Source organism: Scylla paramamosain, chromosome 20, assembly GCF_035594125.1.
Source record: "Scylla paramamosain isolate STU-SP2022 chromosome 20, ASM3559412v1, whole genome shotgun sequence".
NCBI classification, from domain to species: Eukaryota; Metazoa; Arthropoda; class Malacostraca; order Decapoda; family Portunidae; genus Scylla; species Scylla paramamosain.
Window position 1 is genome coordinate 4,478,956 of NC_087170.1, and position 26,428 is coordinate 4,505,383.

General features: G+C 41.2%; 1 protein-coding gene across 10 annotated transcripts; it reads right to left on the minus strand.

Annotated features, from left to right (window-relative positions):
• Window positions 1–525: 525 nt before the first annotated feature.
• Window positions 526–26,428, minus strand: LOC135110181 (gastrula zinc finger protein XlCGF8.2DB-like). Of its 10 annotated transcripts, none has more exons than XR_010273143.1 (8): window positions 26,141–26,424; window positions 20,333–20,406; window positions 15,084–15,190; window positions 11,988–12,112; window positions 9,278–9,473; window positions 8,897–9,009; window positions 3,400–3,590; window positions 840–1,617 (listed from the first exon to the last, which is right to left on the minus strand). XR_010273143.1 is itself a non-coding variant. In XM_064022204.1 (3 exons), exon 3 carries the CDS (start codon window positions 14,885–14,887, stop codon window positions 14,081–14,083), a length of 807 nt encoding a protein of 268 aa, XP_063878274.1. In that variant the 5' UTR covers window positions 14,888–15,190; window positions 20,333–20,406; window positions 26,141–26,294; the 3' UTR covers window positions 13,060–14,080. The 10 variants fall into 10 exon arrangements, 6 of the variants coding, with proteins under 6 accessions (XP_063878277.1, XP_063878274.1, XP_063878276.1 ...); XR_010273144.1 differs by having other exon boundaries at window positions 841–1,617; window positions 3,400–3,561; XR_010273142.1 differs by lacking the exon at window positions 11,988–12,112 and having other exon boundaries at window positions 537–1,617; window positions 8,897–9,473; window positions 26,141–26,428.

Here is a 26,428-nt window from a genome sequence, read left to right on the forward strand (position 1 = left end):
TCTACGACTGACAGTGGCTGCAAATCTTCCACAATCATTCTAACAACTAGATTATCTATTGTCCTCTTCTTATTCGACTCGCTTCTGTGTGGTGTTGCTTTGGTAACAGTGTCAATCAAAGTTGGTTGTACACTCATCTTAGGCTGTTTTGGTAAATCATGTCCTGCATCATTTTCCTCCTTCCGCTCGACATATTCAAGGGGATGGTGCGGAGGTGTTTGATGAAATTGGAAGTCGTACTTCCACAGTACTTTAATTTATCTTCGCAAATCAAACATCAAATCAAACATCAAACATCCGCTTGACTGCCATTGTGCAAGTAAGAGGTTTACTTTAATTCAAAAGTGAATTTGTGGTCAAAAATGCTGACGACTTACTGCTTCAAATGACACAAGGTACACTTTCGTAAGTTTTCATGGGAGACTGTTAGATTTTTAAACGGAATAGTTATTCGCAGTTTGGTAGACAAGGAATCAAGGTATATTACAGATGTATTTATTTTAGGGTATACATCGAATTTTCATGTAGAGGTATCTACTGCGCCAATTGTCACGTGCTCTTACCTCCCCCCCACAACTCGAAGACGTCTCTGCAGCTACTGGTGCGAGAACTGAACTGAACTGAACTGCACTAATAGAAAGATGTTGAAGAATAAAAAGACTGTCGCGAGAGGTAGAGTTGCCAGGTCGTAGACTGTTCCCGCGGAATCCCGTCCCAAAACCAGCCCAAAAACCGCGACCTCGGTCTCAAAAAAAAAAAAAAAAAACAACGGAAAAACAGCCCAAAATTTGAACCATCACAAGTGTATGTTTGATACTCAAGATGACTGACAGAGGTATAACATAAAGGAAAAACACATTTTTCATGTAATGTACTTTTTTTTACCTACTACATAATACATAATTCATACTTACAGGTTGCATTCAACTTTTTTTTTTTTTCAGTATATTACTAGGCTAGATCCGGTAACTCGACATGCTCTTCATCATCAGCATTACCGTAAATGTCTTTTGTAAAAAGAGAGAGCATTTCCTTCGTTGGTTTGAAGTCATTGCAACACATGTTATTCCTGTACATGAATGGACGCACATGCAGTGTGTTCTCCAAACTGATGTGTTGCATCCTGTTCCTAAGTTTATTTTTGACCAAGTTTATTTGTGAGAAAACCCGTTTAACGGAGGCATTGCTTATAATAGGCAGCGCAAGCACTGAGAGAGCAAACTGCCCTACCTCCTTGAAATCTCTCTACTCTGAGGCATCCTGGTGGCTGTGAACAGCCATCCACAATTTTTCAGTGTCATCTAACACCTCTCTGGGCCAGCTGACAGTCGCAAGTCTTTGCCACTGCTCATCCAGCTGTCCGACATCCCCCGAATATCTTGGAAGGAATGTCAGCTCCTGTAGCCTTGATTTCCGTACTCCGAGCACAGTATCTGGTGTTAAGACATCTAGGCTCTGGAGATGGTGGATGTTACAGGGCAACCTTGCCCGTAGTTCAGTCAGCAGCTGCATGAGGAAGTCACGGCCGTACTTCTTAATGGTGTCGACAACCCTGGAGTCCACTCTGCTACGTGCTAATTCGAAGTCCACTGCTTGCAATGGCAGGTGGTTGTTCACCTACAAATAGATAATAATATGTTTCATGATTTATTACAGTGATTATACTATTACCATTGTTACTACTGTAACGCCACCCCCCCTCCTCCCTCCTCCTCACCGGTCCGATCAGAGCTCTAATGAGACGAGGCAAAGATCTTCACGGTGAAGAAGAAAAAAAAAGAAGAGGAAGAGAGAAGAGGTGAAGCACGCACACACAATAGAAAAAAAGAAAACATTTTTGATTGGTAATAGTTCTCGCCTTCATTGTCATGGCCAGAGGGTAGGGAGAGGTTAATTATCACACAGCACCTACAGTGTGGCTTTATTAGGAGGAACGAAAAATATAAAAATAGCAAAAAAATAATTAAATGAATAATACTGATGGGATTCTTTGGGTTGACTGACCCACTATGACACTATCGAGTGGTTAATCTAGAAAAAAAAAAAATAAGGCACTTGAAATTCTGGTATGGCATATACACTTATACTCCGTTACTTAACACTACGAATACACAAGAAAATAATTACTTTTATAACTCCTCAAGAGTACCATTGATTCTGGGCACCGTTATATCCCTAAATAGCGTCACAGCCTTCATCCATCACTTCTCTACGGCAATAATATTGCTCACAACACATTCACAGTAGATTATACTTGACTAAAGAAACATTACATGGCTAACACTTTCCCAAGACTCTGTGGCCTGTCTCCACGTGGGACCAACACCGGCTATTTTATCTGTTGCCAGAGGGAAGGGAGACGCCATTCTCTCAACACGTACTGTTACTATATCTTCACTAGAGACATGAATAATAAACATGAACACAGTAATATTCACTTCTAAATAAAAGAAAAATCAAATATTTCAGAGCTACGAGACCCACCTGTTGGCAGAGGGAAGGGAGACGCCATTCTGTGCTCTCTCCCTCAACAACCCCAGGCCTCTGAAGTTATTAGAACCTTAGCTAGTTCTCTCTCTCTCTTCTTTCATAAATAATTTTACTGAACCGTGAGTTTAAATAAAAATGCAGGAATAATTGGCTAGCAAGGTGAGCATATAGGCTGGACATTAGTTGAAGTTAATAATTGAATTCTAAATTACTAACATATTTTATAAGCTAGGGAATGACACCTTATGAGTTACTGGTAGGCTGACGCAACATGATGTAATCCTATTATTCGTATTACCACTGATTAGAGAAAACCACAGTTGAAATAAGTAAAGACTATTTATAACAAATGTTTCAAGACTTCTAAATCACTCCCACGAATACACGCCTTATAAATATACTTTTTCATATAATCACTAAACCTTTAATTACCGCTATTATCCTCCTCTTCACCGCAAGCTACAAAAGAAAACAATTATTGGGGAGACTCAAAGAAACACAGAAATAATAAAAAGGAGCGTTACACTACTATTAATACTACTACTACTACTACTGCTGCTGCTGCTGCTGCTGCTGCCACTTCTTCTACGTACTGCAACTGTTACTACTACTACAACTATTACTCCTACTACTACTACTACTACTACTGCTGCTGCTGCTGTTGTTGCTGTTGCTGCTGCTGCTGCTACTACTGCTACTACTACTACTACTACTACTACTACTAATAATAATAATAATAATAATAATAATAATAATAATAATAATAATAACAATAATAATAATAGTAATAATATTATTATTATTATTATTACTATTATTATTATTATTATTATTATTATTATTATTATTATCATTATTATTATTATCAATCACGTTATTTAAACGTGTTTGTTATAAAAAATTCCTTACATCAAAATCGGTCACGGCTTTCCACGTGGAGAAAGTTCTCGGCATCATCAGTCGCAGGAGAATGGACTGGTACAGGGACATCAAATCTACCAGCAGTTTGTTGACGTTGCAGTTGTCAGACTCGAACATCTTGTTTACTCGGTTGACCTGGGATACTACAGGCTGCAGAAAAGCCAAGTACAACCTGTTGGCTGGATTAGAGTACATGTGGTGCAGCAAATCGCCAGAATAGTTCCCCTCATCTTTGGATATCTGAAAGTATTTAGATATATAATACTACCGCGCATCCCCTCTCGCGGAGATTTTGCGATTTGGGGGGATATAAAAGTTTGGTGAAATATGAAGAGGTAAAGTGGGTGGGAAGGGAAGATTGGAGGTTTATAGTGAGAAAGGAAATATAGTAGGAGACAACAAGTTGATTGACAAACCGTCTTGCTTTTTGACAATCGCGGAGAGGGGATGCACGGCGGTAGTATAATATATATATATATATATATATATATATATATATATATATATATATATATATATATATATATATATATATATATATATATATATATATATATATATATATATATGGACCCTTTGCCGGCTAAGTTCTGACGTCACACATACTCAGCCAATCAGCGTTCGTAAAAAAGACACGCGCATGGCAACACTAAATTTCTGCTATAAGTCGCTAGCCAAGATATTTTTCATACGTATGACTAAAACTGTTTTATACTCATCAATGGTAATCTCGAGTTCATTATAAATACGATGGTCAGAACAAATAACGTTCATATTGAATATCGAAGCTAAAGGAAAAAAAAAATCCTCGGTAATCGTATGAGTATTCGTCTCAGAGTGGTATTCATGTCAGTGGATTCGAATACCAGCGTCACGTCAGCTCTCCTCGGATCCGTGGGATTCGGGTCCAGTACTCGGATCCCTCCCAGCCCTACTGACAGATCTATAATTAAACGCTAAATTTTTATCTCCTTTCTTAAAGATGGGTACTACGTTAGCCTGCCTGCACATTACTGGTACCTGACTCAAGTCACAGAAACTAACCGTTCACTAATAACCTCTCTGCATTCTTTAACATGGTCTGGAGAAATGCACTCAACTAGGTCATTACATCTTGGAGGGGAGGTGAGTGGGAAGCGGCGTCATGAGGCACAGGGACTTTGTTTGCCCAGCGGCACTTTCATTGCAAGTTAAATCAATAACATTTAATTCTCTCTCTCCTCTGCTTCGCTATACAACTTTAGGATCTATCATCCCATTAGTGAAACCACTCAAGGAATGTGGAAAAATTTACTAGCAGGGACAAAAATCAGTCCCGGGATTGCTTTTAATAATTTCTTATTGGAATGATTGTTAACTGGGTTCCTGCCTACTCAGTTGACATTAATATTGTACTCCTTACCCAAATGAGTTATTTAATAAACGCGTCAGCGGGTCATTTAAAACACACTGGGAAGACAAGGAGGGCGGCATTACATGTGGATAATGTCATAACACTTTAAGCGGGTGAGGAGTGTTGCCTAGGTGGCTGGAAGGCCGATATTACTGTAGATAATGTATATGTATTATCAAGTGTTTATTTTGTAAATGAGGCATATAGTATTATTGTGAGAGTGTATGAGGGTGTGTGTGGGAGAGTGTGGCAGGGCGAGAAAACAGCCGAGTATTGGCAGGAGAGTGGCTTAAGGTGCAGCGTCACTCAATGCCTGCAGTGACGCCAATCGCTGCCAGATAAAGAGGAAATGTAGTTTTCAGACAGCCGCTGAGGAGCGTTGCTAGCAGTAAGACCTGCTGTGCGCTCCCTACCTGCCTTTACCATTACACCTGCCCTCCCAAGTTATGGTTTTTATACACCTGAATAAATTACTTTGCCCAAACTGACCTCATAGAACGTGCTTGTGCCCTCATATGTACCAAGGATTAGGCAGTAGGCATCTGCCAAAACGATAATTACTTCCAGTGAAATCGAAAGCACTGGATCAGGGGTTGCTGTGAACTTATCATTAAACCCAGCTGGGACCTCACTGAAAATCCTTTGTCTCGCAACACGAGGGGGCACTCACATCCTGCCCTCTAAAGACAACTATCTTCACATAAAACTACTAGCACCTAATCACACTCACACCCTTCACTCACAAATCAAAATTATCATGGCAACTCCTACACCAGCCTCGGAGTTTCCATCTGGGGAGGGGACCACAAATGTCCCCAGGACGGACTGCTCTTCACGTATCGATCCCCCCCCGCCTCGTATCTTGACACCCCCTCAACCTTTTCTTCTTTAACTTATGCAACATTCGCTGTCTTAGACCTAATTTTCAATCTGTAAAACACCACCTCTCCTATACAAGACCTCTGCTTCTTTTCCTAAATGAAACACATGTCTGAGGCAACTGACAGTAGCCCTTTTTCTATTCCCTCCTACTTTTTCTATCCTCATTTTCAATCCAAAGCTGGATGCTGCATCTATGTGCGCAACGACTTAACCTGCTCTCGTGCCCACGCTCTTGAATCTTCAGAGTTTTCCACCATCTGGCTACAACTACATAGTCACTCACAAACTAAATATATTTGTGCTGTATACCTCTCATCTAGCTCCTCTTACTATAAGAAATTCTTTGAATACTTAATTTCCAAAATGGAGGACATTCTGACTCTCTTCCTTTTTGCAGATATCTCCATTCTTGGAGACTTCAATGTTCATCATTAGCTTTGGCTTTTCTCTCCCTTCACTGACCATCCTGATAAACTAGCCTTTAACTTTACTATCCTCCACGATCTAGAGCAACTGGTGCCACACCATATTCGTATTCCTGACCGTCTTGGAGATACGCCCAACATTATTGACCTTTTCCTAACCTCTAATCCTGCTTATGTTGTTACCCTCTCTTCTCTGTTGGGCTCCTCTGATCACATTTTCATATCTGTATCTTGTCATATTACTCCAATCCCTCCTCAAGATCCCCTAAGCAGATTTGCCTCTGGCATTTTGACTCTGCTAGATGGAGGGACCTGAGGAGGTATTTTGGTGATTTTTCTTGGAATGACTACTGCTTCCGTGTCAGACCCGTCTCTGTGTGCCTAGCGTATAATAGAAGTGATAGTGTCTGGCATGAAGGCGTACATTCCTCACTCTTCTTCTCGACCTAAACCTTCCAAACCTTGGTTTAACACAGCCTGTTCTCGTGCTATACATGATAGAGAGGTGGCCCACAAAAAGTATTTGAGCCTTCCATCAACAGAATTTCGTGCACTTTATATTTCTGCCCGGAACCATGCCAAGTCTGTTCTCCAACTAGCCAAAAACTCCTTCATTAATAAAAAAGTGTCAATTGTTTTCAAGATCTAACTTCCCTTGTGACTTCTGGCACCTAGCCAAAAACATCTCAAATAACTTTGCTTCTTCTTCTTTCTCTCCTTTATTTCAACCAGATGGCACCACTGCTTTCTATCTCTAAAGCTGAATTTTTCTCTCAAACCTTTGGTAAAATCTCTACCTTGGACGATTCAGGGCTTGTTCCTTCTTCTCCTCGACCCTCTGACTACTTCATGCTACCTATTAAAATTCTTCGCAATGATGTTTTCCATGCCCTTGTTGGTCTAAACCCTCGGAAGTCTTATGGGCCTGATGGGCTCCTTCCTATTGTTCTCCAAAACTGCGCCTCAGTGCTTGCAGCTTGCCTAGTCAAACTTTTTTCAACTCTGTCAACATCTGCCTTTCCTTCTAGCTGGAAGTTTGCTTACATTCAGCCTGTTCCTAGAAAGGATGACTGTACTAGTCCCTCAAACTAACGTCCTATTGCTTTAATTTCCTGCTTATCTAAAGTTTTTGAATCTATCCTCAACAGAAAGATTCTCAAACATCTATTACTTCACAACCTTCTATCTGATCACCAGTATGGCTTCCATCACTGGTGATCTGGCTTTCCTTACTGAGTCTTGGTCATCTTCTTTTAGATATTTTAGTGAAACTTTTGCTGTTGCCTTAGACATATCAAAAGCTTTTGATAGGGTCTGGCACAAAGCTTTGATTACCAAACTATCCTCCTATGGCTTCTATCCTTCTCTCTGCAACTTCATCTTAAGCTTCCTTTCTGGCCGTTCTGTTGCTGCTCTGGTAGACGGTCACTGTTCTTCTAAATCTATTAACAGTGGTGTTCCTCAGTGCTCTGTCCTGTCACCCACCTTCTTCCTATTATTCATCAATGAACTTCTAAACCAAACTTCGTGTTCTGTCCACTCCTACGCTGATGATACCACCCTGTACTTTTCAACGTCTTTTTGTAGACGTTCAACCCTTCATGCAAGGAAGCTACAAAACGCCTGACTTCTGATCTCTAAAATTTCTGACTGGGGCAGAGCAAACAATATTGTTTCATGCCTCAAAAATTCAGTTCCTCCATAAACTCATCACAACCTTCCAGACAACTACTTTTTTAATGACACTCAACTGTCTCCCTCTTTTACACTGCACATCCTCGGTCTGTCCTTTTCTTATAATATAAACTGGAAACTTCACATTTCATCTCTAGCTTCTATGAATTTAGGCGTTTTGAGACGTCTCCGAATTTTTTTTTTTCACCCCCCCTAGTTGCTAAGTCTGTACAGGGGCCTGATCATTCCATGTATGACGAATGCTTTACATGTCTGGGCGTTTCCGCTCATACCGCTCTTCTAGACAGGGTGGAATCAAAAGCTTTTCGGCTCATTAACTCCTCTCCTCTAACTGATTGTCTTCAGCCTCTTTCTCGTCGCCGCGGTGTTGCATCTCTTGCCGTCTTCTACTGCTATTTTTATGTTAACTGCTCTTCTGATCGTACTAACTGCATGCCTCCCCTCCTACCGCGGCCTCACTGCACAAAACATTCTTCTCTCTCTCACCCCTATTCTGTCCACCTCTTTAATGCAAGAGTTAACCAGTATTCTCAGTCATTCATCCTTTTCTCTGGTAAACTCTTCAACTCCCTGCATTCTTCCATATTTCCACCTTCCTATGACTTGAACTCCATCAAGAGGGAGGTTTCAAGACATTTATCTTTAAACTTTTGACCCCTATTCTGTCCACCTCTTTAATGCAAGAGTTAACCAGTATTCTCAATCATTCATCCCTTTCTCTGGTAAACTCCTCAACTCCCTGCATTCTTCCGTATTTCCACCTTCCTATGACTTGAACTCCATCAAGAGGGAGGTTTCAAGACACTTATCTTTCAACTTTTGACTACTGCTTTGGATCCTATTCGGCGACCGGCATCTCAGTTGGCTTTTTTCTATTATTTAACTTTTGTTGCCCCTGGCCGGTGTCCCTCCTACAAATAAATAAATAAATAAATAAATAAATAAATACAATCGTGTTACTGTTACATTCCACTAGCCTTTGCCTGCCCTGACTACCCAAGACAAGCTGCATAAACCTGCAGGCCCCCTGGACAATGGGCCCACGTGATTGGGTAAGTTGTGAACTGTGTTAATAGTGTTGTGCACTTACCACTACAGCAGCCCAAGGCGGTCAGCGCACACAACAGGAATCCACCACCGTTGTTGGGGTCGGGCCCGTTTGGCTAGTGGGGGTGAGGCACGCACACGCGGAACCTGTCTGGACTGAACAGACTATTGGTGAAGGGGCAACAAAACACAGGCTCACTAGCATTCCTGTCTTTTATGCACAAGGCACACTACCACACTACAGCATAAGTCTGGGTCGCACCACCGGCCCTCACTCTGCAAAACTTCTATCACTGGGTAGCACGACTCACCTCACAGAACAGCAGGTGCACAGCACGCCACGAGATCACAACTCGTACACAGCACAGCACTCGCACAGCTAGCATCAAGTACTCACTGTCTTAGTCTCCCAGGCCACACTAACCTCACACCATGCCCCAGGACGCAGTCACGTCGTTGCAGCGGCAGGCAACCAGTGTCGTAGTAAGGAACGGACACTTCTCTTGGTCTGGCGTCTTCTCTGAGTCAGTGCTACCAACGTTATCTTCCCCTCCCCTCCTTGCAACAATAGCCATAAACCCTGACAGACAGTGACTGGCCGCGACCAGCATCAGTAGCAGCTAGAGAGAGAGAGAGAGAGAGAGAGAGAGAGTCGGACAAGTCTGATCCTTCCGGTGCACGTAATATATTTAATATAGGAAAAAAAGAAAAAGTCAAACAGTATTAGTAAGTCACAACTTGATCTTGATTTTACAGATGGCTCAGGATTACTTAAAGCCAGGCCTTTGTTTCGGCAGCTCCTGGAGGGGGGAAAAGAAAGGGGAAACAGAAAAACAAACATGATCTTTCACATCATTAGCTCCTACATCTAGCACGCCACGTTTTCTCCAGGAACACTTTCACAGCCTCAATCATCCTTTCATTTGTCTCTCCGCTCAAACCCAGTCGCAACATTGTCCATTCCCTTCCTGTCTACTCCACTCTGACATCCCAGATTTTTTTCAGCACTACTTGCATCATCTCCCTGTCTCTGGCATACTTCACACACTCCAGCATCACATGTTCCACCATCTCCTCCTCTTCCAAGTCACACATCTGGCACGCTTTGCAGAGAGACTCAGACCATCTGTAACTCCTTGCATTCGAATCTATACATTGCGATCTCTCTCGGAAGAGATCACCACCATGGCTTCCCTTATACCAATTTTTCATACAATGGGACCTCTTTCTCTGTATACCACTTCAAAGTACTCTTTTGTTCCATTTTTTTTTTCCATTCACTCAATCTCATACCTTTTACCACTCTGTTTATCTCACTTTTCCACTTTCTTACATCTCCATTTCTAACAATCATACTCGAGTCACTCTCAACATGCCTGCTTCAAACTGCTAAGAGCCCAACTAGTTTCCAAGCCACTCTTTACTACCATCTTAACATATTTCTTTCCTCACCTGCTACTCCTAACATTCTAGTCTTGCATCATCCATTCACTTTAATCTAGCTTTGTACCTCAAGGTCGCCTTTACATGTCTCTCTCTAAAAGTACTCCATCCCATGTCTTCTCTCAAAGCTTCGATCACTGCATGCCTTGGTGCATTCAGTACCATTCTTGCTACTCTATTGTCCTATTTCTAACTTCTCTAATTGATTTTAATTCCACGCAATCACATCCATACCATACATGATGCTTGGAACAGCACGCTCTTCCAAACTTCTCGCAGCACATCATATCTACTTGCTTTTATCCTTGCTGCACTTCCTTGTCAACCCACCCACTGGTTCATCATGCTTTTACGTTATCATTCCCCACACTTATGCATTCATTCTTCTCATTCTGCCTGCTAACACTTCTATATGCAGGGTAAAAAGGTTGAGGATAGAATACATCCTTGCCTCTCTCACTCACTTATGCATTCATTCTTCTCATTCTGGCTACTAACTCCTATGTATACAAGCTAAAAAGAGTTGGTGATAAAATACATCCTTATTCCTCTCTCTTCACCCAGTCTGTTTCTACATCTCCTAGTCTGTATTTAATTCTATATCAACATACATACTTTGCACTATGTTAAATATCTTTGCACTCAACCCAATCTTTTATATGACTCTACCTAGCATGTCTCTATTCTTCTTATCATAACCCTTCTCTATGTCCGGAAAACTTACATACAATTTATCTCCACCTTTCTTTCAATCATTTCTTTCACTGCAAACACATTATCTTCAGCTCTCCTCTCTACACAACATCTGTTCTGTTCCTCACCTAACACTCCAGATCTCTCAATCCATTTACACAATCTCTCATTCAACACTGCACTGAAAACTTTACCTAATGCAATCAGCCTGTAGTTTTTCAACTCATCTTGCTGTTTCATTCCCCTTTATGCAAGAGTCACCCTGCATTCATTCCACATACTCAGCACTCTCTCCTCTTCCCACACCTGGTTACATAACTCAGTCATCCTATCAATCACTTCCCCTCCATTTTTATACATCTCAGAGTATCTCATCTAGCCTTGCTGCCTTCTTATTCTGCTTTTTCACACATTTCTCTACTTCCTCCCTGCTTATTCTTTCATTCAGCTCATCTGCATTCTTTCTCTCCAGTGTCACACATTCTTTGCTCACATCAAGTACCTTGCCTACACCACCAATCTCTTCCCGAAACTCTACTACTGCCTTTCTCACTTCTTTACCTGTCACCATTGCACCATTCACCTTCAGACTGTCAGCATTCTCACTGTCAGGCATTCCCTCACCCATCAGGAATCTGTAGCATTCTCAACTACCTTCAACACTTTTAGCTCTTTGGGACTGAATCACACTTCTCTCACACCTAACTTTAGCATTCATTATCTTTCACTTTGTCATTCACTGATGGTTCACATATGCTGTCCATGCATTCTGGTAATCACATTCAGCCTCTTCTTTTTTTCAACTGTCTGCACACCTTATTTCTTTCCTTCCTAGCATCCCTAATCTCATCACTCCCCCACAGCTTACATCTATGCTTTCTGGCATTCATTCTTACATACCTTATTTGGTTGGCTGCTGCATTCTTCACATTCTCTACAAGTCTACCATTCAGTTCATCCACACCATTCAAGCTTTCATCCTCCCAGCTCAAGCCTACCTGGAAATTCTCCAATCCTACATCCCTTAATCTCCACTTTCTCCTCTTAGCATCCTATTGCTACAGCCACTTCAGTGATGAACACTGCATCACTTGTTACCGATGATGTTGGAGTTGTAGAATTCCTGGGAAAAAAAGGAAGGAATCCTATTTTTCTTTTCTTTTTTTATGTAAGAGGGACACCAACCAAGGGCAACAAGATTACAATAATAGAAGGCCCACTGAGGTGCCAGTCCCCAAACAGTCAAAAGCAGCATTAAAAAATTAAAGGATATGTGTCTTGAAACCTCCCTCTTGAACAAGTTCAAGTCATAGGAAGGAGGAAGTACAGAAGCAGAAAGGGAGTTCCAGAATTTACCAGAGAAATGAATGAATGAGAATTACTGGTTAATTCTTACATTAGAGAGATGGACAGAATATGGATAAGAGAAAGAAGCCTTGTGCAAGAAGGCTCAGGAAGAGGCGGGGCAAGCAGTTTGGTAAAAGAAAGCAAGAGATGCAACATTGCAGCAATGAGAAAGAAGCTGAAGGTAGGCAGTCACAACATTGCAGCAATGAGAAAGAAGCTGAAGGTAGTCAGTCAGAAGAGAGTTGATAAGACAGAAAGCTTTTGATTCCACCCTCTTTAAAATAGCAGTACGAGTAAAAGCCATATATGTGAAGCATATACATGGATGGATAAGACCCTGTGCAGAGTTAGCAGCTACAGGGGGAGAGGGAAGAAAAACTGGCTGAGACGACTCGGAACACATAACTTCTTAGAAGCTGTTTTAACTAGAGATGAGATGTGAAGTTTCCAGTTTACATTACTAGAAGTAAAGTGCAAACCAAGGATGTTCAGTGTAGAAGAGGGAGACACTTGAGTGGCACTGAAGAGGGGATAAGTATCTGGAAGGCTGTGTTGATGATATATGGAGGAATTGAGTTTTTGAGGCATTGAACAATATTAAGTTTGGTCCCATTCTGCGAGGCACATATAGGCATCCCAGACACATGTACTCCAATTCAGGTTGTTTTGTAAATGTCCACTATGCAACTGTGATGAGTAATGAGTCAACAAGACACAGAACACTTTGAAGCCACAGGTTTTATTCATGTTACCAATTGTTTCTACACTTTAATACCAACGTTGTATTATTGCTCATCTAGGAAACGACATGCTCCTTTCAAACTGGCATCTCTGCAAAAAAATGTATACTGTATTATGTATTATATATGTTTGTAGACTAAGACAAATACATTTTGTGCATGCAACCAACATCACTTTGTATCACCACCAGTGGAGGGCCAGTGCCAATACCACACCAAGAGGGCATGCCACTTGCTTCACTTGCACATCAGGCCATATGCTGTCCCCACCACTGGCCAGCCATATACCACTCATGTCCACATGTGCCGCATCACCAGTACACTTTTCACTTGGTTTAATGATACTGTAAGTAGCACTGTATATACACTCCATGAAGGCAGTTCATTAGTTCACTCAGTCACAACTGACATCTGCTTTCCAACCCAAATCATCACATTAAATTTCCTCTGTGTTCCTGTTCATTCACCATGTCTCCAAGCCTTCTATCCTAAGAACATAAATGACTTAACACTCAACTGTGTTTTGCTTTCTGGAACTGAGGTCACTTGGGAAAACCTTAATTATGAGTAGCTGAACACCTGCTGTGCGCTGAGGAACCTTGATAGTAGCATTGATTTTCTGGTTTGGGAGCACCATGTATTTTTTGCCCACTGCCTCTTAAAAGCTTTTTATATTATCACACTGCTTGTTTGGACATCCAGGAAGGCAGGATGGGCTGAGGGACACAAATCTGCAGTGGAAGAAGGAATGCCACGCTCGGCATGAGACGTTGTCTAGTGTACAGACAGACACACATGCTGGAGTGTGGAGAGTTAGATGTGTTGTGAACTGATGACATGAAAATTAAGGCTGTAGCACTTGTACTCTTGATCTTGGGTAAGAATGTAGTAGGAGGACAAGCACTGCCAAAAATGTTCAGTGAACAGGAGTGGAGCCTGTCTAGTGTTCATCCATACAAGCCAAGTATTAAGCTGAGGCCAGACAGACAGCAAGTAGTGGAAGTTTAGTTAGCACCTTCCTCCATCTCATGCTTTGGCTTCTTCTGGTTAGTGTGGATGAGCTTGTGTTTGATGAGGTTGCTCTTGTGGGTGAACAGTTTCTTGCACTCTTCACACTCAAACCTCTTCACTCCCGAGTGTATGAGGCTGTGCTGGGTGAGGTTACTCTTGTGGGTGAACATTTTGCCACACTCCTCACAGTGGTAGTCCTTGATGCAGGCATGGATCAGGGAGTGTTGGGTCAGGTGGCTCTTGTGAGTGAAAAATTTACCACACTCCTCACATTTAAAGTTTTTAATCCCAGTGTGGAGGAGTAAATGCTGGGTTAGGTTACTCTTGTGGGCAAACTCCTTGCCACACTGCTCACACTTGAAGTTCTTGATGCCGGTGTGAATGTTGTAGTGCTGGGTGAGGTTGCTCTTGTGGGTGAACAGTTTCCCACATTCCTCACACTTGAACCGTTTAATGCCGGAATGAGTGAGAGAATGCTGTGTGAGGTTGAATTTTTTTGAGAAACACTTGCCACAGTCTTTGCACTGAAACTTTTTGTCTGAATGACTGAGAGTGTGTGTGTTGAGGTCTCCTTTCTGGGGGAAGGACTGCCCACAGTCACTACACTTGAAGTTCTGTGTGGCCTGGAGGTGTGTGTGCTGTGAGAAACTTAATTCCTGAGAAAACAATTTGCCACATTCCTCACAGTGGTAAGTCTTGAGCCCTTTGTGAGCAAGGGTGTGTTCAATGAGGCTGTTTTTGCTATCCAACAACTCCCCACAGTCTGCACACACAAAATTAGGGCACTGCTCTTCCATCATTGTGAAAACTGAATGTGGTAATACCTAACACAGATTACACATGCAAACTCATTGTCTTGAGAAACACAGCAGCTGGTGTTCTATTATTTGCACAAGATATTCCCAAATGCCATCATTTGTTGATCCATACACATTCACTATTTCTATCTAGATAAACCATTTCCTGATAATCCCTGAAGGCCTCTTGGCAACTCACACAGATTACTGATAGGTGTGTTCTGGGATTTCCAAGTGAATTTCTTGATGACCTTGTCTGAAGCATCACCTTCTCTTCTGTCTTGAAAAAGTGTCTCAGTCCAGCACCTGCAACAAAAACTTGTAAGAGTCTATAACATATCAATACTTTATAGTTTTCATTAGTTGCCTATCTATCTACACACCAGGCTGGCAATCCCATATGGAGTGGCCCAGACAAAAGTAACACACACACACACACACACACACACACACACACACACACACACACACACACACACACACACACACACACACACACACACACACACACACACATTTTGGGTAAAAAGAGATATGAACTTGGAAGAAAGGGAAAAAGAGAGGGATCTGAGAAATGAAGCCAGGGAAAAAATGAGAGGGCAGAGACTGAGAAGAAGAAATTTTATTGGAGGGTACTTGATATGAGACTGAGGAAATGGTATATTTGGGAAAGGGAACAAGAAATGAAAGAACCACAGCAGCAGACAGACAAATTGCATGTGGTGGGAGTAGTAGTACATTAAGAGCAATGAATACAAACAGATGGGTTACATTCAGGTGTACTGGAAGTGAGAGATTACTTAAAGAAAAATAGACCAGATGTGTTGTGCCTAACCAAGACAAAGTTAAAAGAAGAAGTACATTTAAGCTTTAAGGAAGAGGGATATAATTATTGGAAGAGATATAGAAAGGGAAAAGTTTTGAGATTATATATATGTGGAAGAAGTGCAATATGGAGATGACATGGTGGAAGTCATAGGTATAACAATCAGGACCAGTGGGAGAGAAAGGAGGATCATATTAACATATGTGCCACTGAAGACTAATACATGGAGGCTGGAGGATCACAAGGAAATGCAAAATGAAGTGTTGAAGTGTCTAGACGTCATGATAAGGAAGGACAGTAAAATACTACTACTGGAAGAATTTAACTGCAAAAATGTAAGCTGTGAGGAGATGGAAGTTAATGGAAATGCTGGACTGTGGGGTGAGGAAATGCTACAGTTAGCTATGGTGAATACAATGGACCAATGGGTGGAGGAATTTACAAGATACAGAGGGGAGGAGGGACCATCTATGCTAGAGCTGGTATTCACAAAAAAAAAAAAAAAAAAAAAAAAAAAAAAAAAAAAAAAAAAAAAAAACAGCCCAGTCCAACCATTAAATACTTAAGCCCAATGGGAAAAAGTGACCATGTGGTGTTAGAAGTGGTACTGCAAGATTGGGAGGTTCTACCACGTAAGGAGGATTATAAAAATGGGAGACTGAATCATGCAAAGACAAATTTTACAGAGTTAAGAAAATCCTTTGGAAGTATTGATTGGAAGGGACTTATGGAAGGCAAGATAGTGCAAGAAAAATATGAAACATTCCTGAAAAGTACAATGAGGGTGTGCTGAAATATGTACCTGTATATAAAGTAAGGAGGAGCAAACATATCTGGTATAATGCCAGATGTGCAGAAGCTAAGAAGAGAAAGGATATATCTTGTAAGAAACTGAAGAAAGAAAGAAATGAAAATAATAGAGAGCAGTATAAGAAGGCAAGGAAGAGAGGAGGAGAAACAATTTGAAAAGGATGTGGTAATGATGAAAAAAATTATAGCCACTATGCTACATCCCAGACTGGAATATGCAGCAGTGGTGTGGTCTCTGCATATGAAGAAAGACATAAAGAAGTTAGAAAGAATTCAGAGGGCAGCTACAAGGATGGTACTGGAGCTGAAAGACCTTATGTACAAAGAGAGGTTGAAGGAAATGGGACTGCCAACTTTGCAAGTTAGAAGAAAAAGAGGAGCTCTAATAACGATGTATAAAATAGTTAACCGCATTGAGAAGATAGACAAGCAGGATCTGGTGTTGCTGGAAGATGAAGCTGGACGGATGAGAGGGCACTCAAAGAAGATGAGGAAGAGTCAGCAAGAAGTACAGTTTTCCACACAGAACTGTGGATATCTGGAATGGTCTAGATGAGGAGGTTGTTACAGCACTAAACATACATAAATTTAAGGAAATTTTGGATAAATATAGATATGGAGACAGGACACTATGAGCCCTGCTCGATCCCTGTATTATACAACTAGGTAAATACACACACACACACACACACACACACACACACACACACACACACACACACACACACACACACACACACACACACACATACACACACACACACACACACACACACATACACACACACACACACACACACAATCATTCCCACTCTTAGCCACATCAGCCCCTTCTGTAAAGGGACAGTTCATGGACCACTGTACCCAAGAACTTAGGCATAGCACAGTTAGCTACATACATACATAGCAAGGTTTGACAAGATGCACTGGTTTATCCCTGCCCCTTCATAATGAACCTGCATCTACATCAAATTCATGCACATTCAGAACTCTTACATGTAGTGTTTTCCTTTGTCTGTTCATAGGACACCATACAGAGAAGATTCCTCACCCCATTCCTCCAATCCTTTTAGTTGCCTCTTACAACATGCAGCAAAAACAGTGGCAGTATTCTTAGCCCCCAGCACAGAGACTTTCAGTTAATATATTTATCATTATTAATGTACCAGGAGACAGAAAAAAAAAAAAAAGTTAAATTTTTAAATACAAGCCTTTTTATCTTTAACCTGCACTGCATATAGCTGATACAATAAGAGATAACAGCAAGAACTGGTGATATTGTAGCAAAAATGTACACAAATGTTGGTTAATAATTCAAGACCGTTAAGGTAAATTCCAATGATTCCGATAAGGTAAATTTCATCTTTATATCCTGGTGCTAGCTAATTCAATCTAATTCACCATACTCTCTTCCTCTGCATATCATTCAAGGGTAGCTATCATGCAATGTGTATTTACCTAGTTGTATTTAACTAGTTGTGGTTTACAGGAGGGGAGTAATCTCATAGAATCCCATCTCTATATCTATCCAGTTTGGTCTTAAAAAGCATGGACAGTTACAGCATTGACAATGTCTTCACTGAGTTCATTACATTTGTTCACACTTCTGTGAGGAAAACTATACCTTTTGATATCTCTTCTACAGTTAACTTTCTTCAACTTTTAACTGTGTCCCCTTGTACTCTGTGTGTCTAAATTTGTAAAACATTCTTTGTCCACATTTTCCATACCATTTATCATTCTATAGGTGTGTGTGTGTGTGTGTGTGTGTGTGTGTGTGTGTGTGTGTGTGTGTGTGTGTGTGTGTGTGTGTGTGTGTGTGTGTGTGTGTGTGTGTGTGTGTGTGTGTGTGTGTGTGTGTGTGTGTGTGTGTGTGTGTGTGTGTGTGTGTGTGTGTGTGTGTGTGTGTGTGTGTGTGTGTGTGTGTGTGTGTGTGTGTGTGTGTGTGTGTGTGTGTGTGTGTGTGTGTGTGTGTGTGTGTGTGTGTGTGTGTGTGTGTGTGTGTGTGTGTGTGTGTGTGTGTGTGTGTGTGTGTGTGTGTGTGTGTGTGTGTGTGTGTGTGTGTGTGTGTGTGTGTGTGTGTGTGTGTGTGTGTGTGTGTGTGTGTGTGTGTGTGTGTGTGTGTGTGTGTGTGTGTGTGTGTGTGTGTGTGTGTGTGTGTGTGTGTGTGTGTGTGTGTGTGTGTGTGTGTGTGTGTGTGTGTGTGTGTGTGTGTGTGTGTGTGTGTGTGTGTGTGTGTGTGTGTGTGTGTGTGTGTGTGTGTGTGTGTGTGTGTGTGTGTGTGTGTGTGTGTGTGTGTGTGTGTGTGTGTGTGTGTGTGTGTGTGTGTGTGTGTGTGTGTGTGTGTGTGTGTGTGTGTGTGTGTGTGTGTGTGTGTGTGTGTGTGTGTGTGTGTGTGTGTGTGTGTGTGTGTGTGTGTGTGTGTGTGTGTGTGTGTGTGTGTGTGTGTGTGTGTGTGTGTGTGTGTGTGTGTGTGTGTGTGTGTGTGTGTGTGTGTGTGTGTGTGTGTGTGTGTGTGTGTGTGTGTGTGTGTGTGTGTGTGTGTGTGTGTGTGTGTGTGTGTGTGTGTGTGTGTGTGTGTGTGTGTGTGTGTGTGTGTGTGTGTGTGTGTGTGTGTGTGTGTGTGTGTGTGTGTGTGTGTGTGTGTGTGTGTGTGTGTGTGTGTGTGTGTGTGTGTGTGTGTGTGTGTGTGTGTGTGTGTGTGTGTGTGTGTGTGTGTGTGTGTGTGTGTGTGTGTGTGTGTGTGTGTGTGTGTGTGTGTGTGTGTGTGTGTGTGTGTGTGTGTGTGTGTGTGTGTGTGTGTGTGTGTGTGTGTGTGTGTGTGTGTGTGTGTGTGTGTGTGTGTGTGTGTGTGTGTGTGTGTGTGTGTGTGTGTGTGTGTGTGTGTGTGTGTGTGTGTGTGTGTGTGTGTGTGTGTGTGTGTGTGTGTGTGTGTGTGTGTGTGTGTGTGTGTGTGTGTGTGTGTGTGTGTGTGTGTGTGTGTGTGTGTGTGTGTGTGTGTGTGTGTGTGTGTGTGTGTGTGTGTGTGTGTGTGTGTGTGTGTGTGTGTGTGTGTGTGTGTGTGTGTGTGTGTGTGTGTGTGTGTGTGTGTGTGTGTGTGTGTGTGTGTGTGTGTGTGTGTGTGTGTGTGTGTGTGTGTGTGTGTGTGTGTGTGTGTGTGTGTGTGTGTGTGTGTGTGTGTGTGTGTGTGTGTGTGTGTGTGTGTGTGTGTGTGTGTGTGTGTGTGTGTGTGTGTGTGTGTGTGTGTGTGTGTGTGTGTGTGTGTGTGTGTGTGTGTGTGTGTGTGTGTGTGTGTGTGTGTGTGTGTGTGTGTGTGTGTGTGTGTGTGTGTGTGTGTGTGTGTGTGTGTGTGTGTGTGTGTGTGTGTGTGTGTGTGTGTGTGTGTGTGTGTGTGTGTGTGTGTGTGTGTGTGTGTGTGTGTGTGTGTGTGTGTGTGTGTGTGTGTACTGAATATATCCATCTGATGTGAAGAGCCGGGTGATGAGAAAGCAGATAATATGAGCAATGGGTTTAGGAAAAATTGTGGCCAACATTGCATGTAGTATGTACTACACTATAAGTAATCAAATGGAGTGGCACTGTATGACATGTTGGGCCTTTTGCCATGAGGCGATCATCAGAATATTGTTTGTACGATGATGTTTACTTATACCTAATCAACAATAACCTGGCTGAAAAGAGAGAAAATCCAAGAAAGTTACAGACAGTAAGTTTAAGCTGTCATAAGTACTTCAACAGATCATCACCTTATGCCTCATGAAGTACAACACTAGCATGACATCAGAGAAGCACATCTGACCTCACACACTCACAATTGTAGAAAGGCAGATGAGAGTCCCTGCATGGATGGACTGGTGTGGTGCTGTGTTTCCAGCTTACATCCACTCTGTAATGCATTAGTACTGTTAGGCACCATTAGATTAGATTATAATGGACACACACACACACACACACACACACACACACACACACAGAGAGAGAGAGAGAGAGAGAGAGAGAGAGAGAGAGAGAGAGAGAGAGAGAGAGAGAGAGAGAGAGAGAGAGAGAGAGAGAGAGAGAGAGAGAGAGAGAGAGAGAGAGAGAGAGAGAGAGAGAGAGAGAGAGAGAGAGAGAGAGAGAGAGAGAGAGAGAGAGAGAGAGAGAGAGAGAGAGAGAGAGAGAATACATGAGAACAGATACCAAAATACCTATCAGTCTGTAATGAGGGTATCTGTTTATATATTTACTACTACTAGTGAACTACATATCTCAAGTAAAGCAATCACAGTGAGAGAAGCAGATGGCATTAGGTGGTGTGGCCAATCAAATTGAATTCTTGCAACATGCACAGCAAATAAGGGACATCAGCTGTTTTAGAATGATCATCACAAAAAACACCACACTGTGACTTGTGCCAGAAGTTGCCTTACAACATCAGCAAATCCTATTATGAACATAATCAGGCAACTGTAGATGTCCTTATATTTTTTTTTTATTCATTATCCAATTTGGTAATTTAATTTTGTCTTATCCAACTGTATCTGGATACTTTAGATATATTTTTTAATGCAAGAATGGCTCTGGCCTAGGACAACAAAAGGAAGTATAAAAAAAAAACTCAAGGTGCCAGTACTCCAAAGAGAACAGCAAATTGAATTATCCAAAGTTGGAAGATAAGTATTGGGAAACTTTTGCCACTTTCAGCTGGATCTGGATTCTATCATCATTTGTTTCCATTACTTATAGCCACATAACACTTTTGACAGCCATGAGCCTTATGATCCACCACACTCTCACCTGCCATACTTTTATGTTCACACCTTAGCTTTTAAGTGTTGTACAGTGTTACTATTTCCTCAGTGTTTCAGCTTCTGCTTCTGCTCTTATTTCTGCTTTTGTCAATCACCCAATATACCACAAAAACACATCCTGCATTTTGTTTCACCACACGTCCCTCTACATTGTCAACTGATAATACCCTTATTGTGGATGAGCCTGACTCCTGAAAGAGAGAAAAAATTATTTCTGAACATTCGTTGTACCCAAGGCAAAAGATATGTGGTTAGTAATCCCATAAGGTTAAAGTTAAGCCCTCATCACACATTCAAGATTCTCATCACACCACAAAAAAAAAACATTTTTGGTGCATTTGTGACATTTGGTTACAATTACTGGTCACTCAAGACAGTGTCATAACAGCATCACAATGGACCTATGACTGTCATGACAACATTATGACAGCACTATGACAATATCACATTTTGCAGAATTTCAAAATTTGGTGGAAATTTTTTGCCATCTAAACAAAGTGACAATGGGCAACACAGTCACGAAGTCACGACAGAGTCACAATGGTGTCATGACAATGTCACAATAGCATCACACTTATACTCCTCCCCTGGGCAACCACAGGAGATATAAAAAGGGATGGGACAGCCACCAGAGCCCACATTTGTGCGGGTACCTGCATGAGTCACATTCTGCAGCACCCCTACATCTATGCAATGGATCTCAGTGGTATGTTGCCAAAAGGCAATATGTGAAAGTTGGTGCTACAGTGTGAGCTGAGGTTGCAGACCATCCATACCCAGACTCTGCTGGTGAAATACAGCGGTTACCTGCAAAAAAAGGACAAGGCAACCAAAAGGCAATGAAGGAAGAGATCTTTGTGGGTGCGCCTTGGATAAGGTTATGACAAGGTTAAGACTATTAGCTCTGTCATTACGCTGTAATGATGCATCTGTAGATCTGTCTTGATGTGACATCTATAGAACATTACTGTGATGCATTCTTAGGTCCATCATGACACAGTATTCTGAACTGTCAAACAACTGGTCAGAATTATTAGCTCTGAGAATTATTAGCTCTGTCGTGATACACTAGCAAGTTTGTTGTGACTCAATCATGATAGTCATAGCTCTGTCATGACACTGTCACAATGTTTTTTCATCATGATTGCATCACAATGGACTTATGACAGTCATAATTGCATGACAACAGACCTATGACTGTCATGACATCACAACAGTGTCATGAGAGTGCTATGATGGATTGAATGGTTGTTGACCTCCAGGATTTTTGAATCATGCACAAAAAATTCAGGATGGGACCATAATGACCTACAACCATTAAGACTTGTCATGGCTGACCACAAAACTGCATCACGACTGAGCTATGACCATTATTCTTAACAATGTTGTGATGAGAATCTTGAATGAGGTACGGGGTCTTTAGGAACCTTATAGGGTTAGGTTAGATTGTGATATGTTCACTTAGGTTAGTGTCTTTGGAAGGGCCCCGGTTAAATTATGTGTAATATTCTACAAGAAATTTTCCCACAATGGCTACTTTTCTTCATTTTTTCATCTAGTCATTTCTCATGTATTTTTTTTCTAGTTAATTTTGTTTAGTGTAAAGAAACCTGTCACAAATCTTTTTATTAATACATTACTTTTTACTTGACAACTGGCCTCTTTTCCACACCCCTGCCCACTACTGCATTCTTCAATATTGTTGATCACAAAAAATAGGAGACTAATTAAAAAATGAGTGACTGCACACCTAAAATGCACAACCACACCATAAGCTAAGCTGATCTAGAAATCCCATTCCTACTTCCTCCCTATTCACCAGGACTGCTGAGTGATCCACTAAGAATGTTCTTGCCATTTACTCTTTTTTTTTTTTTTTTTTACACATGACCATTTGAGCCGAGGCCTATTTGAGTAAATGGGAGGTGGCAAAAGCTTTCTTTATTTTTCTTATTTTCCCTGGTTTTCCTTCACTGTACTTTTCATGTCAGTACTCCTTGGCATAGAATATTCTCCACACCTTTCTAGCCTATAAGAATATCAAGTTATGGTAAATATTTAAATGTAGACCATAATCTCCCTATCCCCCTAATCTAGTCAGGGGGTTGCACCCTCATGGCCAACATCCCCTCTCCCAAGGGATACTAATCTAACCTAACTTATCCTACAAAATCAGGTATAGGAAATTTTTGGGAAAAAAAGTGCCCATGTCTATTTCAAAAAGTGTATTTCCCATAGACACACAGAGAGATGAAATTTCTTAGAAAAGAATCATATCCTCAATGTTGTAGAGTATGATGGTGTAAAATCTAAAATAATACTCAAATGACCAGTGAATTAAGGTATAAGAATACAAAAATATGAAGGTTAAGTTAAGCAAATTTGCTTCTGAGTCAAATTTGTTTGAGATATTGTTATTGATAATTTTTTCTTTTTTTTTTTGCATTTTCTCCATAATTACCTGGTTTTATCTTGTTTTGCTTTACACATAAGTAACTATAACCTTTACTTTACATATATAGTGACTTGGGATAAACATGTTAACATCCTACCAGAGTGAAAACTGTTAAAAAAAAGTGTCATTCTCACTGAAAAAGGTTTACACTTCAATGATCCACACACCAAATTTTTAGGTTAGCATTTCCAGTTAGCCTTGCACTAATCTCATTTTTCAAAAATATAAATAAGAAAACAATATTAAATTACTAGCTCTACAGAAACATTGCAGAAACAAGACATTATTTATGTAAACTTCTCCATACAGTGATGCAGATATAAACATTCATGCTGCAGCATCCTATCTATCTTAGTGAACCCTTATTTGAGGAATTCTGATATGTACTATTGGGAAACCTCTAATCTGGTATAAGAAATGCATGAAAAAGAAACAGTAAACTGGGGAACTAATTCATCAGCATAATCCTCAGATAAAAAAAGAAAAATTGCATTTTCATTATTCAGGCTTATACCATGTTAGTTTTCTCACTAGTGTATATAATTCTTGTCCACTTCCCAGAGTTACTTATTTAAATATGTTTGCATACCTGAGCTGCATATGATGAACCATCCAGCCCACTTGAAATGTTATCTTTTATTATTACTATCAAATTATTTATGGGCAAAGTGCATCAGCAGTGTGTGGCTTCCATGGACCTTTTCTCACTCTCTAGATTATGTGTTGGGAAGCCCACCAAGTAAGATGAACCAGGTAAGGAACCCAGCAATGAAGACAATGCAAAGTCCATGGATATTATTTTAATGCTCTACACATTTATATTTGTTTTTGATTACCTTTATGGATACTGAGAAACTTACTTTAGTGAAGTTTTCATTACAAATTGACAGTAATTATTTATAACAAGTCCATCCCCCCCATTCTCTACCCATACCCCTCAACCACTCAAACAAGCTTGGGGACCTGTGAGGAACTGGGATTTTTTTGGGGGAGAAGGCATATAGGAGTGATATATGGACTTTGAAAAATCTAGGGATTTCTCTAAAGTTAAGGAAATTCCCTAAAATCTAAGAACATTTCCCTAGAGATCAGAAAATACCACTAGATATCAGAATTTTTTTCCTGAAAAATTCCTAGCTTTAGTGGAATGTCACTTACTAGCCTATCCTGACCTAATCCCCAATGACAGTACTCTAATCTAACCAAACCTAACCTGGACACTATCCTAACCTATCGTAATCTGACCTAACTTATCCTATCCTAACCAAGGGGGGGGGGCTAACCTAACCCCCATCAAGGACATCATTCTAACTTAACCTGGACCCCCCTGTAAAGACACTATCCAAACCTATCCTAACTCAATCTTTATAATTGCAATAATACCTGACAATGATAATAATAATTAAACAAAACATTCACCAATGTGACTAACAGTTGGTGTGGAGATTTTCAAGATAATGGAGGAAGGTATATTTTGGCTGCTTGTTTAATGAACAACACTTTTGACACATAATCTGGAAATCATCACCATATACCAGTACTCCTTCCATGCTCATCATGTTAACAAAGATTAGGTTAGGTCAGGTTAAGTCTGGTTAGATTAAGTTAGGTCAGGTTAGGTTAGATCAGGTAAGGTTTGTGTTCTCCACCCATAAGCCCAGCTTCCCAATGAGTCCCCAAGATTGTTGAAGGATGAGGAGAGAAGAGACAAAATGAAGTATTTCTGAAGTGTTTTACGATCAAAACCATCTATAACATAAATAAAAAAAATAATAAGGGAATATTATTTTGCACACGAAATGCAGTTTGGTCCAATTGTAAGTTTACCAATCCGTGACCACCTAGGATATGATTTGCACTACTATTGGAAACACTTATGTTAGCCTCCATATTGAAGCTTCTATCACTACTGATCACCATCATCTCCACAATCTACATCAAAACACTCTTTGTCAAGAATTACTGCAAGCAATACCCAGCCTCGCGTACCTGTCTGCTGGGGATGACCGGCTCTCCTGGCCAGGCTGGCAAAGCAAAACCATCATACCGCTGTAATTACCCTGGCAAGAAGACGATCTGTCACTCAATAATTCCCGATACCTGAAATCCCTAGTAGTCATTCGTCCCTAACATGCACCCTCGCACACGTATAGACCCTTCACGCATTGCAAGTGATGATAAGAGGAGCAATGTGGTAAGCAACCGAGGGTCAGCGGCCGCCGGGGCCTGTCCTGCAAGTCCTCATCGACCGACCGTCGCTCACCCTGACGCCTCGAGTGCAAATCAGCCAGTTTCTTGTCTTTCCTACAACTTATCGACTACACAGATACTCTGCCGTCATTGCAAGGCTATCAAGGGAAGGGCAGCTGCCTTACCTCTGCCTTATAAGCAACCCGCACTCCCTCCAGGCTGGCCAGTCGCCGCTCACCGACCCAGCGCCGGGACGGTACGCCACTTGTCTGCGCCACTCGCACTCATTATAAATCACCCCAGCCCATTGTAAGAAGCAGCTTGTCTATAACGCTACTTCTCCACAGTTTGAGAGTTTGATGAAGTACCATTAGCATAACCATTAATGTCCGGGTGAGATTAGCCGTTTCGGCGATTTGTTTACTTAGTAGTGTCATGAGGAATGATCGGTAGGGTAGTGGCGGTGGCGGGGA

What these genes read in the sequence shown, in the direction of transcription:
- LOC135110181 (XM_064022204.1), bottom strand. Translation starts at nt 14,887, where the DNA reads ATGATGGAAGAGCAGTGCCCTAATTTTGTGTGTGCAGACTGTGGGGAG.